Here is a 15,640-nt window from a genome sequence, read left to right as displayed (position 1 = left end):
CCCCACTCTGTTGCTTATTAGCTGTGCAGTCTTAGGCCAGCTGCTTAACCTTTCTGAGCCCCAGTTGTCTCATCTTTAAAATGAGAAGGATGTCCGCCCTTAGTTTTGTTGCAAGGCTTTTATGAGATGATGCATGCAAAGCATACGGTGCTCTACCTGGGATACAGGAGCTAGCTGGATTATTATTGCCATTGTGGTTGTCATTTTTATTAAAACAACTCACCTATACTGTGCATCCCTAGTGATTTTCTTAAAAATTGCTTTCTACTCTGTTTTGTATTATTTAACCTTATTTTTTTAAAAGCTAACATGCTATTTTTTTTCCTCTTTTCATTATATCAAGCTAGTACAATTTATATGTTTATTTCACAAACTGATGGAGTCTTCTGGTAAAGTCAGTCAATAGCCATCAACAGGTGTTGAAAAAATTCCTCTTACCTTAATTTCCCACTCTTGTCTTGTAAGTTAAACCGAGATTCAGTATGTAGGACTACAACACAAATAGCACCGAATAACAGGCAAATGTGTGACCCCCAGGCTGGTCTGAGAGTATGAACACAACTCCTCAAGGTCCCACTTTGGGGAAGTATTTGCTGTTATGGTGATTTCCTTGTGTACCATCCAGATTGTCTAATACACTGTTCCCCTGCAGACTACTCAGAGGTGTCAGTAACTTTTTCTTTTGTACATGTGGTCACTGCCTTCCTTAACTTTTCTCCAGGGCATCTAAGTCATTGGTCATCACCAAGATAATGTCCTGCCACAGCCAGTCGGCTCTTTAGGATTGAGTCCTGCCTACACTGCAACCACCACTAGTCATAGTCCTGGCCTCTTTGAGCAAGATCTGTTAGTATTTCTAATACCTCTTCACCCACGTGTATGTTGGTGATCTCTAAATCTGCAGAAGAGAAAAATCAGCAATAGCCTTTTATTTTTGCAAGTGAATTGATTGCCCTCTCGGGTATTAACACCTGAGAAATTGCCATACCATATATTCAATCCATGTTTTCAAACATATGCAGTGATCTGTAATTTTCCTCCCACATTAGAGAAATCCAAGAGTAATAAATTTGTGGTTAAAATCAGAAAAATAAACCCTTTGCTGTGTATGAAAACCAGTGCTACGTGAGCATAAAAATTGACTACCATAAAAATCAAATCTTGTGTAGCTCTGTCTTGGAAGCTGCCTTAGATTTTATCGTGTTTTTCTTCTCAGTGGGTAGGATCCCATCCCCTTTTCCACTGCCATCTGCTTTTTGTAGATTAGTGATCTGTCTGAGCATTAGGATGAGCTCATCAAATTAAAGAAAGCCACGTAGTAGCTGTGGGGAAAGTTTACATGCAGGGCATTTATCTAAGATGTTAAGAAAAAGAAAATTGAGAGGATTCCATCTGACCGGGCCCCTCAGGCCCCTCACAGAAAGCATGCTGAAAGGCTCAGTTCTGGGGAAGGACAAGGTTCTTGCTGGAAGAAGCACTGAAGACACCTTGCCTTGTCTCTTGGCTCCAGACCCAGTTCAAAACGTGGTTCAGGTGCTGGAGAAACAGTACCTGGAAGAAAAGAGGAGTGCCCTGGAGGAGCAGCGGCTCATGTACGAGCGGGAGCTGGAGCAGCTCCGCCAGCAGCTGTCCCCGGAGAGGCAGCCCCAGAGCAGCGGCCCCGACCGCCTGGCCTACAGCAGCCAGACGGCCCAGCAGAAGGTGACCCAGTGGGCGGAGGAGAGGTAGGAAGGGGACCCGCGGGGTTCAGAGTCAAGGCCTTGGGGCCTTGGGGTCTTGGGGGCGGGCGTCGTGACATATTGAAGGGCGACAGATGTAGCAAAGAAGGAAATCTTACTCCCCTGTCCGGATCGTTAGTGATTGCCTTTTCCTTTCAGAGATGCTGTCTGTCCTAGTGTGTTTACTGGGATGTTAGTTGTTGCAGACCACACTGCCCCCTTACCCTTCAGGAAGAATGGTACCGCCATGTTAGAACACCACTGCTGGGTTTGGAAGTAGAGAGCATCTGAATCGTTCCTCAGCATAAAAGCATTTCTCTTCTTTTATTTCTCTTACTTTGGAGTCCATTTAAATACAACATTAACATTAAGAAAACTTCTAAAAAATGTGACTTTTTTAGATTTATGACTTTAAAACATTTATATCAGAATTGAGGTAGTGGTGGAGGAAAAGGTACCAACAGCAGTAAGGGCAGTAAACTATTGCTAAGTTCTTTGTGTTCTTACCGCAGCCCTGGCATCGTGCTTACTTTATTTAGTGCTCCCGACAGCACCAAGCCACAGAAATACTATTCCCATCTTGTAGGTAGGACAGTCAGTTTAAATATCCTCTCTCAGTCACCCATTTAGTAAATGAAAAGGCTAGGGTTTGAACCCGGGTCTGTCTAAACAGTAACAACTCCTATGTTATAGTAATAATAGCACCTGCCATTTCTTGAGCATTTACCACGTGCCAACACTCCGCACAGTGCAAAATCCGAGTATAACTCTGCAGTCAGCCCTCGCTATCCGAGGTGCCACAACCACGGGTTCAACCAACCCACGGGTCACACGGTCCTGCAGTATTTAGTGAAAAAAAAATCCACCTGTAAGTGAACCACAGTTCAAACCCATGTTGTTCAGGGCTCAGCTGTACTCTTTCATTCAGTGGGTAATTTTTGAATATCCTATGATGGGCCGTGCGCTTGGCCAGAAATTAGGTGTAACAACAAGCAAAAAAAAAAGGGCATGTTCTCTGCCCTAGGCGCGCTTACAGCTTTGCAGAGGATATGGACATTATTAGTCAAATAATTATACAGATAAATGAAAAATTATAGCTATGATGAAGGCTACTGAGGCAAAAGATGTTAGACTGGGAAAACATATAATAGGATTTGGACCCAATCAGGATATTAGAGAAGCTTTTATCAGGAAATGCTATGGGATAGAGCTGAAAAAAAGAATTTCTGCTGCCACAGACGTACCAAAGAAATCAGATAAATAAAACACTTTCTCTGCACTAAACCCAGGACTTTCACTTGCCCAGCTTCCCACCCTAAAGCACACAAAAGTCATAATCATTTATTTTTCCTAAGGGATTCCTTCATTTTATTTTATTGTTTACATTACCATATCAAAATCTAGGCATTTTCAAATGTTACATAATTTATTTTTAATGTATTTTTAAAAATCTTATTTTTTGTTGAAGTGTAGGTGATTTGCAATGTTAATTTCAGGTGTAGAGCAAAGTGATTCAGTTACACATATACGTACATATATACACATATATTTTCATATTCTTTTCCATTATAGCTTATTACAAGAGATTGACTGTAGTTCCCTGTGCTATAGAGTAGGTCCTTGCTGTTTATCTGTTTTATATATAGTAGTGTGTATCTGTTAATCCCAAACTCCTAATTTATCCCTCCCCCTCTTTCCTCTTTGGTAACCATAGTTTGTTTTCTATGTCCATGAGTCTATTTCTGGTTTTAAATGTTATATAATTTAAAACATGGTTTGTTCATTAAGTCACCCCACATGTTTGCTCCTTGTCCGTGGTTCCCAATGGATAGCCCCCAGAACCCTGCTGGGAGGACGGAAGGATAAGAGGTGAATTGGCAGAAATAGGTTGAAAAATACCGTTTGAAAGGAGTTTTCTATCACTTTCTAAAAATAGGACTCACTTAGAAACAGGATTGCAGTTTTCTTTGGGATGTTCTCATTTCCTTTCGTGCTATGCCCCAGGGATGAACTCTTCCGCCAAAGCCTGGCAAAACTGCGGGAGCAGCTGGTCAAAGCTAATACCTTGGTGAGGGAGGCAAACTTCTTAGCGGAGGAAATGAGCAAACTCACTGACTACCAGGTGACTCTGCAGATCCCTGCTGCAAACCTCAGTGCCAACAGAAAGGTAAGAATGTTCTCACAGAAAGTGCCAGCAAGAGGTACAACAGTAGCTACTGTAAGATAAAATGTAAACCTGACATTCACAAAACACCCACGAGGAGACCCTGATGTGAGCGGGGCGTTCGTTCTTTTTAAGACTTCCCCTACAGACCTCCTCGCATGCGTATGTCCTTAGATATGTTATGATCAGAATATGGGGATTTGGGCAGCTGAGGGACTGACTAATTTAGGTGCTTTCTTTAAAACACTGAAACTAGAAATATATATCAGGAATTCCTCCTGCTTTTCTCTTTCATATAAATGCCTCCTGAAATAGGGAATGTGTGTCTGTTACAGTATTTTTCTGAGAGTGAATTCTACAAAAAAAAAAAAAAAGCCTCGTATGATACCTGTTTTATGTACACAGGATTTTTTTCAGTCATTGGGAAGTTTCCCATCAGCTCAACTTGAAGAGTTTTTCCTTTAAGGAGAAACTTTGAAAAAGTCACTTTTCATCCATTCATTTTTCTCTCCAGCGAGCAAGCTAGGAATGAGTCAGGGTATTTCCTCCTGTATTTTAGTCTTTTGACCCAGTAGTTCTCCTTTGAGAATTGTATTCTAAACCCATACTCATAGAAGTGTCCATGAAGATTTATGTGCTTTTGTACAAGGATGCTTACCGTAGTGGCCTTTGTAATTAACACCACAAATCTGAAACAGCCATGATGTTGACCGGTAGAATAATAAGTCAAATAATGGACTGCTTATGTTTATGAAAACTATTTAACAATACAGCGTGTTTATGAAGACTATTCAACAACACAACAAGGTGAACGTAATATAAAAACTGTGGAGAGAGGATTGGGATAGGAAATGGATATTTTTGTTAGGTTCTGATTGTGATAAAAAGAAAATGTGTTGGGAGGGTGGGGATAGCTCAGTGGTAGAGCACGTGCTTAGCATGCACAAGATCCTGGGTTCAATCCCCAGTACCTCCATTAAAAAAAATAAATAAAATATGTGTGTATACATAGAAGACTGAAAATAAACCAGAATATTCCCTAGGTGATAGAATTTCATCTTCTTTTGTATACATGTGTTTTTTCATACTTGCTGCTTTATGATCATACACAATGCTTCAGCGATCCAATAAGTTACAGCAAGGATTGTTTTGTTTTTTTTATTTTTGTTTTCCTTCATTCTGCAGAGAGGAGCTATCGTGAGTGAGCCCGCTATTCAAGTGAGGAGGAAAGGGAAGAGCACCCAAGTGTGGACCATTGAGAAGCTGGAAAATAAATTAATTGATATGAGAGACCTTTATCAAGAATGGAAAGAAAGAGTTCCTGAGGTAAAAGAGACTAAGTGTGAAGGAGCTTTGGTCATGTTTAAAGGACAGCATATAAGTGATTTAATTCTCAGAACACCTGCACGTGCATCCGTGAATGTCTATCGTGGTTCCTGGGACACTGACATTAGAAAAGTAAAGTGAAAGTGATCTTGAGAGGATCAGCTGGGTCAGTCATAAGACATGTGACCCCCACACAGAGAGGAACTAAAACAAGAGAACCCACAGCATGTTCTCACTGGCTGCATTTTTACTACATTTCAGGTGCAATGAAGTAGGACAGAGTAGATTTGTGCTGTTTTGTTGGTGCTGTGAAAAATCAGCTTAGTTGGAGCCGGCCTGGGTTGTGTACTCATTGGCATGTGTTCACGGTCCCCTAGCTGTGGCCACGGCTGGGTGGGTGACTGAGGGTAAGTTTAGGGAGCACAGCCCATTTTGGGGGCACTAGTAATGGAAAAGAGGACTCGGCGAAGGAAGTGAGGCAAAGCACCGGGAGTGAAGCCACACAGGTGGGGTGTGACGGGGAGACGGGGCAGCAACCCAAGAAGGGCTCTCCCTGTGGAGATCACGTAGTCCCCGACTGCCAGGTGCTTGTTTTGTTTTACTTATTTGTGTGACGTGATTCTAATTCTACTTCTCAATTTATTTGAATAAATGGATTCTAATTTTGCTTCTCAATTTCTTTGAGTAAGTGGATTCTAATTTTACTTCTCAATTTATTTGAATAAATGGATTATTTTTAAAACATTTTAAAATACTGATTTTACATAGCATTGTGTAAGTTGATGTTTCGTTTTCTACTCTCCTCCCCGCTTCCCCACCTCTTTCCTACCAACTCAGGTAAAGCGACTGTATGGGAAACGAGGTGACCCTTTCTATGAAGCCCAAGAGAATCACAACCTAATTGGCGTGGCTAATGTGTTCTTGGAGTGTCTCTTCTGTGATGTGAAGCTTCAGTATGCAGTCCCCATCATCAGCCAGCAGGGGGAGGTAAGGACAATCCAGCCTCGGAGGAGTGGTTGAAGTTTGTTTTTCTGTTTTTTTAATTTGATTTAGGTTATGATCTTGAGGTAGGTCAAGACAGTTGGATGAAGGATCCAACTGTTGGATGAGGATCACATTCTTTTTTCTCTACTAGTATCAGTAGAAACTACCAAAATTAAGTCATGGTTTTAAAAGATTATTATCACTTTTTTTTTAAAATTTGTGGTTCACAAGTATTTTCTTTGTTTTAATCAACTTAGAAATCTTTTGCAAACCAGATTCAGCTCTGTGCCCCCTATTTATTTCTCTTTTAATCTCTTACCTCTGTAGTACACTCTAGCTTCTTCCTGGCCCCTAAGTGGTCCTTACAAGATACAACTTGGGAGGATTGTTTTGGAAATCCAAAATATGCTAAGAAAATAAGCTTAACCATCCCACCTTTCTCCGCCCACCCCCATTTTTTGGAGGGGGGAGGGGGTAGAAGTAATTAGGTTTATTTATTTATCTATTTGTAATGGAAGTACTGGGGATTGAACCCAGGACCACAGGCATGCTAAATACACACTACACAGGGAAGCTGTTCCCTCCCCCGACTCCCCCTTTAAAAGAACAAAATTTCAGTTATTTGAATTTATTGGCCTTTTGTAGGCCTAAGGCATTTCAGAAACTGTTCAAGTTCAAACTTTTTAATTTTATCCATTCGTCAACTGATGTTTTTCATTTTAAATTTAGTAGCACCCTTATTTCCTAGCGTGTCCTTCAATAACATGCAGGCTTGAAATACTGAGTTGTTTTGTGTGACTCTTAGCACAGGCTGAGAACAGGATGCCATTTTGCCCGAAGTGAATCCAGGAAATAGGTTCCCAGTTGTGGTACGTAAGTACACAGCTCACATTCCACATGTGGTCACCCTAGTGCGAACATTCTCTCTAGGAAACTAATGGGCTAAGTTGCTTTTTCCCATGTTAAAAACGGGCACAGCTCTGATGGCAAAGAGATCTAGTCACTGAGTCCCTAGCTAGGGGACTAGGGGTGAGCTAGGGGTGAGCTAGGGGTCCAGGTGAGCTTTAAGTGTTCCACCAATCCCCCGAAATTACACTAAAAAAAAAATTCAAAAGAAGAACCCTATCTTTTTTTGGGGAGGAGGGGGCACGTTTTTACTTATTTATTTAAAGGAGGTTCTGGAGATTGAACCCAGGACCTCATGCATGCTAAGCACCCCCTCTACCACTGAGCTCTGCCCTCCTCCAAGAACTCTGTCTTCTGATTTCTCGTGTTTCCTCCCCACCCCCAATCTTGGTCTTTCCTCTGTATTTCTCTTACTTGTCAGATACCACCAACTAATTTCTCTTAAGTCCTTGGTGCCAGGGCCAGTTACTCTGGAAGTTGGATCTGAGCCATGTTGAAAAATAAGCCTCACTCTTTAGATGACGGCAGACTGCCCGGCATGTGTCACCTTCACGGCACCAGTCACTACGCCCTTCACCTGTGTCATGAAAGATAACTCGGCCAGTTTCAGCACTCTGAGAATGCAAATTTCAGGGTCATTCCTGTCCTTAAATTCAGTTCTATGCCACCGACTGTGAGAAAGGCACTGCTAACCAGCACCAACCCAGAGAACCACCAGGGTGTTCTGGAAACGAGCTTGCTCACTCTCTCTCTCTCTATATATATATGTATATATTTATTTTTCCCCCTTTTTGGTAGTAAACTAGTTTTAAAGGAACTGTTCCCTTGTAAGTTCGCTGTTTTGTGTTTGTCGTTCCTCCTGGAATAGGTCCCACCCCCTCACCCTGCTCCCAGCCCGTGTGAGTTCCATTCTCCTTTCTCTGCTCCCAAGAGAATAGAAGCCCCGTGAGCCCAGTGACCACGTCTGCCTGGTTCACTTTTGTAAACACAGCACTTACTGCAGTTCCTGGTACACACTCAATTCTTGGTAAACGTTTGTTGAGTGAATAAATTTATCCCATCGCAGCCCGCACACACCTCTGTTGCAGTGGCTAGCTACACTGTTGGTGCCGGGTTTTTACTTCTCTGTCTTTCCCCACTTGACTGTAAGTGCCCAGACTTTATCTTGGTGTTCCCCTGAGGCCAGGTGTTTGATCAAGTGAGTAAGTGAGTGGATACAGGAGGTGGGGGAAGAGATGACTCCAGGTAGAATATGATCGCTGCCTTTACGCTGCTCATGGGCTGTCCTGCAGAAGAAAGATAAGGATGAAGATGACTCCAGAATGCAAGGATAAAGACAAATTTGGCTCAGAGTAAGGCAGGATGATTACAGGGGCAGGCGATGGAGTGGACTGGCTCTGGAAATGAGTTTCCTGTTGCCAGAGATGGCCCAGTGGTCGCAGCCGAGCTGCCCACCGGAGATACTGTAGGGTGCGTTCTGTCTGAGGTCGGTTTTGTCCATGGGATGCCTTTTAACCCCACGCTGCTCTGCTCCCTTGCCCCAGGTTGCAGGGCGCCTCCACGTGGAAGTGATGCGAGTTACGGGAGCTGTCCCGGAGCGCGTGGTGGAGGACGACTCCTCGGAGAACTCCAGTGAGAGTGGGAGCCTTGAAGTCGTAGACAGCAGCGGGGAGATCATCCACCGAGTCAGGAAACTCACGTGCCGGGTGAGAGGGCAGTGGTAACGAGCCTCAGATAGATGACCTTTTTAATTCAACACAGCTTTATAGAAAATCTTAGGAGTTTTTCATACAACATAGTAAAATTTAAACTTTCTGACAGTAAATACAGTAATGGACAGGACTGTTTCCAGAGGTGAAGCACACTTTCTGATGACAGTTGTATGGAATTTCTAAAGTCTGTGTTCGTGGCGTGCTTCTCTAGTAAAGGTTGCACCTGTATCAGAAACTCGGTCACTGGGAAAGTTGGAGAGGGATGTGTCCGTTTGTTGCCAGCTCATCTACTGTGATTTGGAGCCATGGTACAGATTTCATCACAGATAGGTAATCCTTAATGAAATGGTGCCAAATATTTTCAGATGTCAGGTAAATGACTGACTGATTTATTTCATCACTAACCCTGAAATTTGAGGTAGTTGGGTGTGAAAAGAAAGCATAGTTTAATGTTTTCTTCATGAGAGTTATATTTGCATTTTTAATTTAATTTTTATTGAAGTACATTCAGTTACAATGTGTCAGTTTCTAGTGTACAGCACAATGTCTCAGTCATGCATATGCATACATATATTTGTTTTCATACTCTTTTTCATTACAGGTTGTTACAAGATATTGAATATAGTTCCTTGTGCTGTACAGAAGAAGATTTTTTTTTAACCTGTTTTTCTATATAGTGGCTAACATTTTAGTGGCTAAATCTCAAACTCCCAAGTTTATCCCTTCCCACCCCCTTTCCCTGGTAACCGTAAGATTGTTTACTATGCATTTTTTTTTTAATCTCTTCAGGTAAAAATTAAAGAGGCAACAGGGCTGCCCTTAAACCTCTCAAATTTCGTCTTCTGTCAATACACATTCTGGGACCAGTGTGAATCCACAGTGGCTGCCCCAGTAGTGGACCCAGAGGTGCCTTCCCCGCAGTCCAAGGATGCGCAGTACACCGTGACCTTCTCTCACTGTAAGGTACAGATGCCATTACAAAGTGAGCTACGTGGGAGGCAACCGACCTGGGCAGTTTACAACTACTTGTAACTTAGAGATTTTCCCCATATGAATGTTTTATAAACGTAGTATGTTTATTGGGCTTTTTTAACCTCAAAATGTACTTTAATACAAATTCAAATTATTTGAAAGTATTTAAAATAAAATCTGAAAGACTTCTGCCTGAAATCTTAATCCTTAGGGGTCTGATGACCAATGACAGTTTGCTGCCTATTTTAATAAACAATTTTCTATGCTCTACAGCTTTTATATGTGTGTGGTAAACAGTGTGTTCATACACGTAAATGGGCATAGATACAACACTCTTACCTTCACGCATGCATAACTTCTTTAGAAAATATTTTTATGCAAAAATATGATCGCATACAGATTGCAGAATTGCCTTTTGTTACTTTAATATATGTGAACATCTAACCATGTGAGTTGCTGTAGATATTTTTCATTCTTTTGAAATTCTAAGCATGGTATTCTAACGTCCCATATGAGTTTTTTAAAGAAAATATAAAGTGAGAAAGGTGAATTTTGGGTGAATATTGTTTGGACCTATTTTTGTGACATCAGCTACCCTTCCTGACTCATATTAGACTGCCAGCAAGTCATTTCTGACAGCCAGACTCTATCTTCTGTGTCACGTTGTTTTGCCTTGGACAATTCTTCATAGATACTCAAGACCCTTTCTTTTGGAAATTCTTTCTGGTTCTATACATAGAAAACAAATCCATATCACCACCTGTAAAATTTCACATATGTAAAGTCTGTCAAGTCGTTCTTTTTCTGAAAACAAACGGCCCACATTTTTTTAGCCCAAGTTCACCAAATCTGTTTCTCAATTCTTTATTAATTTTTGTTTTGTTGTTATTCTCTAAATACTGCTTTAAGTATCCCCATCTTTCTTTGGCTCTAAAAAGCTGCTCATTTAGAAGGGTCAAACCTGAATTTTAAGTGCATCCTACTTAACGCTGGTATAACAGATGTTGGTCTCAGAGACCTTGGACTCACTTTGTGACCTTGAGACTTTTTCCATCTCTGAAATGCGTAGATTGTGCCAACTGGTTATTAAGTTTATTTTCCTTCTAGAATTCTGACTGTCTCAAATAAAGCCATATAAAATAAGTAAAAAGGTAGATAGTATAAGGTTAAATCAATATAGCACAGTCCTTCCCAGAAATTAGAGTCACAGAGTTGTCCTCACCTGAGATTCCACTGAGATGCTACTGGAAAGAAAATCGATGTGGTTCCTTGCCTGCTGCTTTGTTCTGGGTGATTTGCCAGACATCTCAATCGGTTCAGTATCCGTTTCCTCACTCTCACCTGTTGGCATTTCACAATGCAGAACTGAAATGGGAGAGTTTAAGAGCAAGAGCACAGAATCGTGGAGCTAATTGTATACAACTTAATTCTGTGTTTAGTCTCCTAAACCATGGCAAGGAACAGTCAGAAGTTCCTTCTTTCTTTCTTTCTTTCTTTTTTTTTTTTTTTTTGATGTGCTGACTAGTCCATTCCAGCTGAAAGTCAGAGAGGTCCTGTGAACTGAGAATGGACCAGGAGGATGGGAAGGTAGATTCAGCTCTGTGGGTACAAGCAGTATGATAGGGGGCAAGTTGCTTTCTTTAGGATCCTCATTTCTTAAAGAAAGGAGTTGAATTAAATTACCTCGGAATATCCCTTCCAATGTAATATTCTTTGCTTTTTTCTATAAAGCAGCAGCAATAGTTTTAAGGTTGGGATCAGGCCAACATACTTCGAACTGAATCTGTATACAATTGAAAGGTAACAAGAAAATTTCACAGATGCATAATTCTTGTCGCTCTTTCCTTCCCCCACTTCTCCCAGGACTATGTGGTGAACGTAACCGAAGAATTCCTGGAGTTCATTTCAGATGGCGCGCTGGCGATCGAAGTGTGGGGCCACCGGTGTGCTGGGAACGGCAGCTCCGTCTGGGAAGTCGATTCCCTTCATGCAAAGACAAGAACGCTGCATGACAGGTTTGTACTTGGCCGTGAGCTTTAGACTCAGGGTCTAGGCTAACTCTTGGACAGCAGTTGAGAGTAAGGACTCTCTGAGCCTGTTTCCTCCTTTGTGAAATGGGAGTTATAAAAGGAACTTCCAGGTATTGGAAAAATTCCATGGGGAAAGGACAGTCTTTTCAGCAAATGAGACTGAATCAACTGCGTATCTATGTGGAGGGAAAAAAACCAATCTTGATGTTTACTTCACATGATACATAAAACTTAATTTGAGATGGAGCATGACTTTAAATGTAAAAGATAAAACTGTAAAGCTTATAGGAGAAAAAAGGAGGATCTCTTCTTGTAAAGCTGACCGTTTGCCTCTTCTGTGACCCAGGAATCTCACTACTAGATATTGACCCCAGAAAATGAAAACTTAAGTCCATAAGCAGACGTATACACGGATGTTCCCAGCAGTTCTATTCATAATATCCTAAAACCGCAAACAGTGCAAATGTCCTTCAATGTGAGAATGTCTGATAAACAAATTGTAGTATTAGTCACATGATAGAATATTGTTCAGCAATGTATAAAAAAGTCCTGTGGACACCCCTTTGGATGAATCACAAAAACTGATCTGAATCAAAGAGGCCAGACCTCGAAGAGGACAGTGCTGTGTGATTCCATCCGAATGACACTGTAAGACAGGGAAAGCTAATCTTCAAGGTTGCACAGCTGCTGCGGGCGGTGTAGGGACCGAGTGGGAAGGGCCTGACACCACCTCCCACGGTGACAGTGGGCAAGGTACCCAGGTGTGTGTGTCTGTCACAACGCGTCAGCTGTACTCTTGAGAGCTGGACAGCTCACTGAGTGTAAGTTATACCTCAGTGAAGTAAACAGAACCCGTACCACAGGGTTGTTTGGGGAGGCCAGTAAGAAAACAGTCCGTGTGACATTCAGAGAGCACAGTGCGGTGCGCGTAGTGCTCAGAGAAGGGGGCTCAGTCCTGCCACGATGTCCGCGGGCAGCGGCACTAGTGGGACGTGTTCTGCAGGTGGAGCGAGGTCACGCGCAGGATAGAGATGTGGGTCTCCATCCTGGAGCTGAACGAGCTGGGGGAGTACGCGGCGGTGGAACTCCATCAGGCGAGGGACGTCAACACGGGAGGTGTCTTTCAACTCAGACAGGTACCAGCTTTGTCTTTCCTCGTTTCATGTTTTCTCCCTGTCCCCCTCACCTTACACACAGTTTCTGGGAATTTTCTAGTGATTTGTTTCTTTGTTCCCTAATTCTTTTCCCTTCCTTCATCCTCTTGCCCCATCCCTCGCCATTCCCATCCCTGGCACCCCTGTCCCCATCACACCCCCACCTCTGCAGGGCCATTCCCGGAGAGTACAGGTCACGGTGAAGCCGGTACAGCATTCCGGGACTCTGCCACTCATGGTCGAAGCCATCTTGTCTGTATGCATTGGCTGCGTGACTGCCCGGTCCACCAAGCTCCAGAGGGGGCTGGACAGTTACCAGGTAAGACCAACAGATTTGAAATAGTACCTAACAAAGACTGGTTAATGCAGAATGAAGGCAGTCAGTGACCTTTGATGGAGACCTGTTTGGGAATAGAACTGAACTCTTTGCCTAAACCCTGTATCTGCGGCACCCTCCTCCCCGAGCCCCCAGTTTGTTATTTCCATCCATTGCCTTTTTATTAGGTTTAAAATACTCTATTGGCTTGGTGTTCATTAATAATAATTTTATTTATAAGCACATATTAATGCTATAGTGCTCATTTACTTTAGACAGGTTTTATTGCCCAAATTAAATTGGATATTTGGCATTACTGCCTGGCCTGATCCACTTTTCTTAATATAAAATTGCCCCCATACACTGGCATCATTAACCAACTCTCTCAAAGCTTTACTTTTTTTCTTTTTTTAATTAAAACTTGTCCTCATGATCATTTTTGTTCATTACATCTCCTTTTACTAAATCTTCTGTTATCATCTTCAAAAAACTGAAAGATGGCAACCTTTAAGAATTCATCTGATTACCAGTCACAACTGTTTAGGACTCTGTGAGAATAAACATGTCCCCAGTGGCCTGAAATTCAGACTTTCCTGAAAGCTAAAAAGAGCATTGGCTTGGACTGTTGGGCCTGAAGAAGGCACAGCTTTGTCAGACACTGCCATTCCCATCCCAGGCCAAAATTGCGTCCGACTCAAAACCTGGGAGAGTCTAAATGAAGGCGCAAGGCTGGAGTCTGCTGTTTTAGGGGAGGCTCCTCCACCAGGCTTTTCCTTGTGTGTGGAGTAAAAATTGGGTTGTATGTATTCTTAACCTAGTCCAGCCCCTCACTTGGCTGTCAACTCTGGGAGCCACTGCGGGGCCCAGTAGACAGAGCACAGACTTGGCGTGGGGAGACCTGAGTTCTTAAGTCTCGTTTGAATTAACTGAGTAATTTAAACTTCAAGTTCCCTTTTTCTCCTCTCCAAACTGATGAGGTAGACTTAATAACTCTCTGAGGTCTCTTTCTGCCATAAAATTTTGTGGCTTAAGAAATCTCTGATCTTAGGTAAAACTTTTGAGTCTGTGTGTCCTAAACCATGACCTACGAACATGGGTCACCAACTGACTGTTCCCCTTTTAGGGACATCAGAAAGATTGTGTGCACTTTTTAAAACAGCTATGCCTCTTGAGTTAAAATAGGTTTTTGTCAAAAATCTAGCTCTCCAATATCCGCCTTCCCCCGGTGCTAAATGCTCTTTAATGAGCATAGTACCAGTCATACAAAATTAAACTGTGACTGTTTTAAACCTTTTATTTTTGTTTGCTGCCGTGCTCACAGTCCTGTCCAGGACCATTTTGGTTGTTGACATAGTGTTGTAGAATTATTTTGATGCAATAGCTCGAGGCAACCCAGAATATGCTGATTTCACAACAGTGATATATCACGGGAGCTCAGGCTGGTTTTCGGTTAATAGAAATTCCTCCTTAGTCTAAAAAATAATGATAAATTAGAGCTATTTGTGCTTTATTCATTAACATGGGGAATTAATTCAAGAAAAATTACTGCAATGTTAAGCTTGTGTTTAATAAGTTAGAGTTATCCAAATGAACATGATGGTTACCAAACTAAAACTAAAGTGTATTTTATAAAGTCTACGCAGAGAATACCTGTAACAGCATTTTTAAAGCATTTTTTTAAAAGCAGTATACTTTGAAGTTTACGTAGATGTGAAAATAATGTAATTATATTTTGTAAGCACTTGAGAAAAATTTGTCATTTTTATGACTAGGCCACTTTGCTTCCTGTTTGAATGTTAACCCACCAATAACAGTAGAGGAATGAAAGAAGGTTGTGACATGGCCCAGTGTTCGTTTTGAGTAGAGCCAGTAGGGGTGGCTACCCTCTGCAAATGGGGATTTCTTTATTCTTGTTTCCAAGGAAAATCACCTCAACTAAAACCCTTTTGTTTTCAACATGATGGTTTTGTTTTGCAGGTGTTTTTGCCAGCAGTCTTATTTTATGTAATTATTGTAAAATATTGCCATGGGTTTAGGACAGTTTTGATTCTTCTCACCTAACTGGTGTGGCTACTGATAGGGTAGATAGTGGACAATGATACAGCCGTGTACCTAAGATAGTGAGCTGTGCTTTTACTGTAGTGGTGTCGTCCACAGAACCGGTCTTCCCTCGGGACCCGGGGGGATTGGTTCTGCAACCCCTTCTTGGATGCTAAAATCTGAGAACGCTCAAATCCCTTCTATAACGTGACTGAGTACACTCAGCCCTCCGGGTCAGGAAGGTTCTGCGGACGGTGGAACTGGCGGGTGCAGAGGGCTGACAGTTTGTACACTGCCTTAGGTTCCCAGTGGGTTTTC

At 42.1% G+C, this 15,640-nt stretch overlaps 1 protein-coding gene across 1 annotated transcript in view; it reads left to right on the top strand.

Annotated features, from left to right (window-relative positions):
- Nucleotides 1-15,640, top strand: part of KIF13A (kinesin family member 13A) — a 174,076-nt gene that overhangs the window by 135,788 nt on the left and 22,648 nt on the right. Inside the window, 9 exon segments of the mRNA XM_074348138.1 lie at nucleotides 1,511-1,724; nucleotides 3,723-3,885; nucleotides 5,068-5,208; nucleotides 6,046-6,195; nucleotides 8,643-8,804; nucleotides 9,600-9,773; nucleotides 11,646-11,797; nucleotides 12,816-12,948; nucleotides 13,139-13,285. Of these exon segments, the coding sequence (XP_074204239.1) occupies nucleotides 1,511-1,724; nucleotides 3,723-3,885; nucleotides 5,068-5,208; nucleotides 6,046-6,195; nucleotides 8,643-8,804; nucleotides 9,600-9,773; nucleotides 11,646-11,797; nucleotides 12,816-12,948; nucleotides 13,139-13,285 (1,436 nt within the window).

Source organism: Camelus bactrianus, chromosome 20 (genome assembly GCF_048773025.1).
Source record: "Camelus bactrianus isolate YW-2024 breed Bactrian camel chromosome 20, ASM4877302v1, whole genome shotgun sequence".
NCBI lineage: Eukaryota > Metazoa > Chordata > Mammalia > Artiodactyla > Camelidae > Camelus > Camelus bactrianus.
This window is presented reverse-complemented; position numbering and strand designations above follow the sequence as displayed.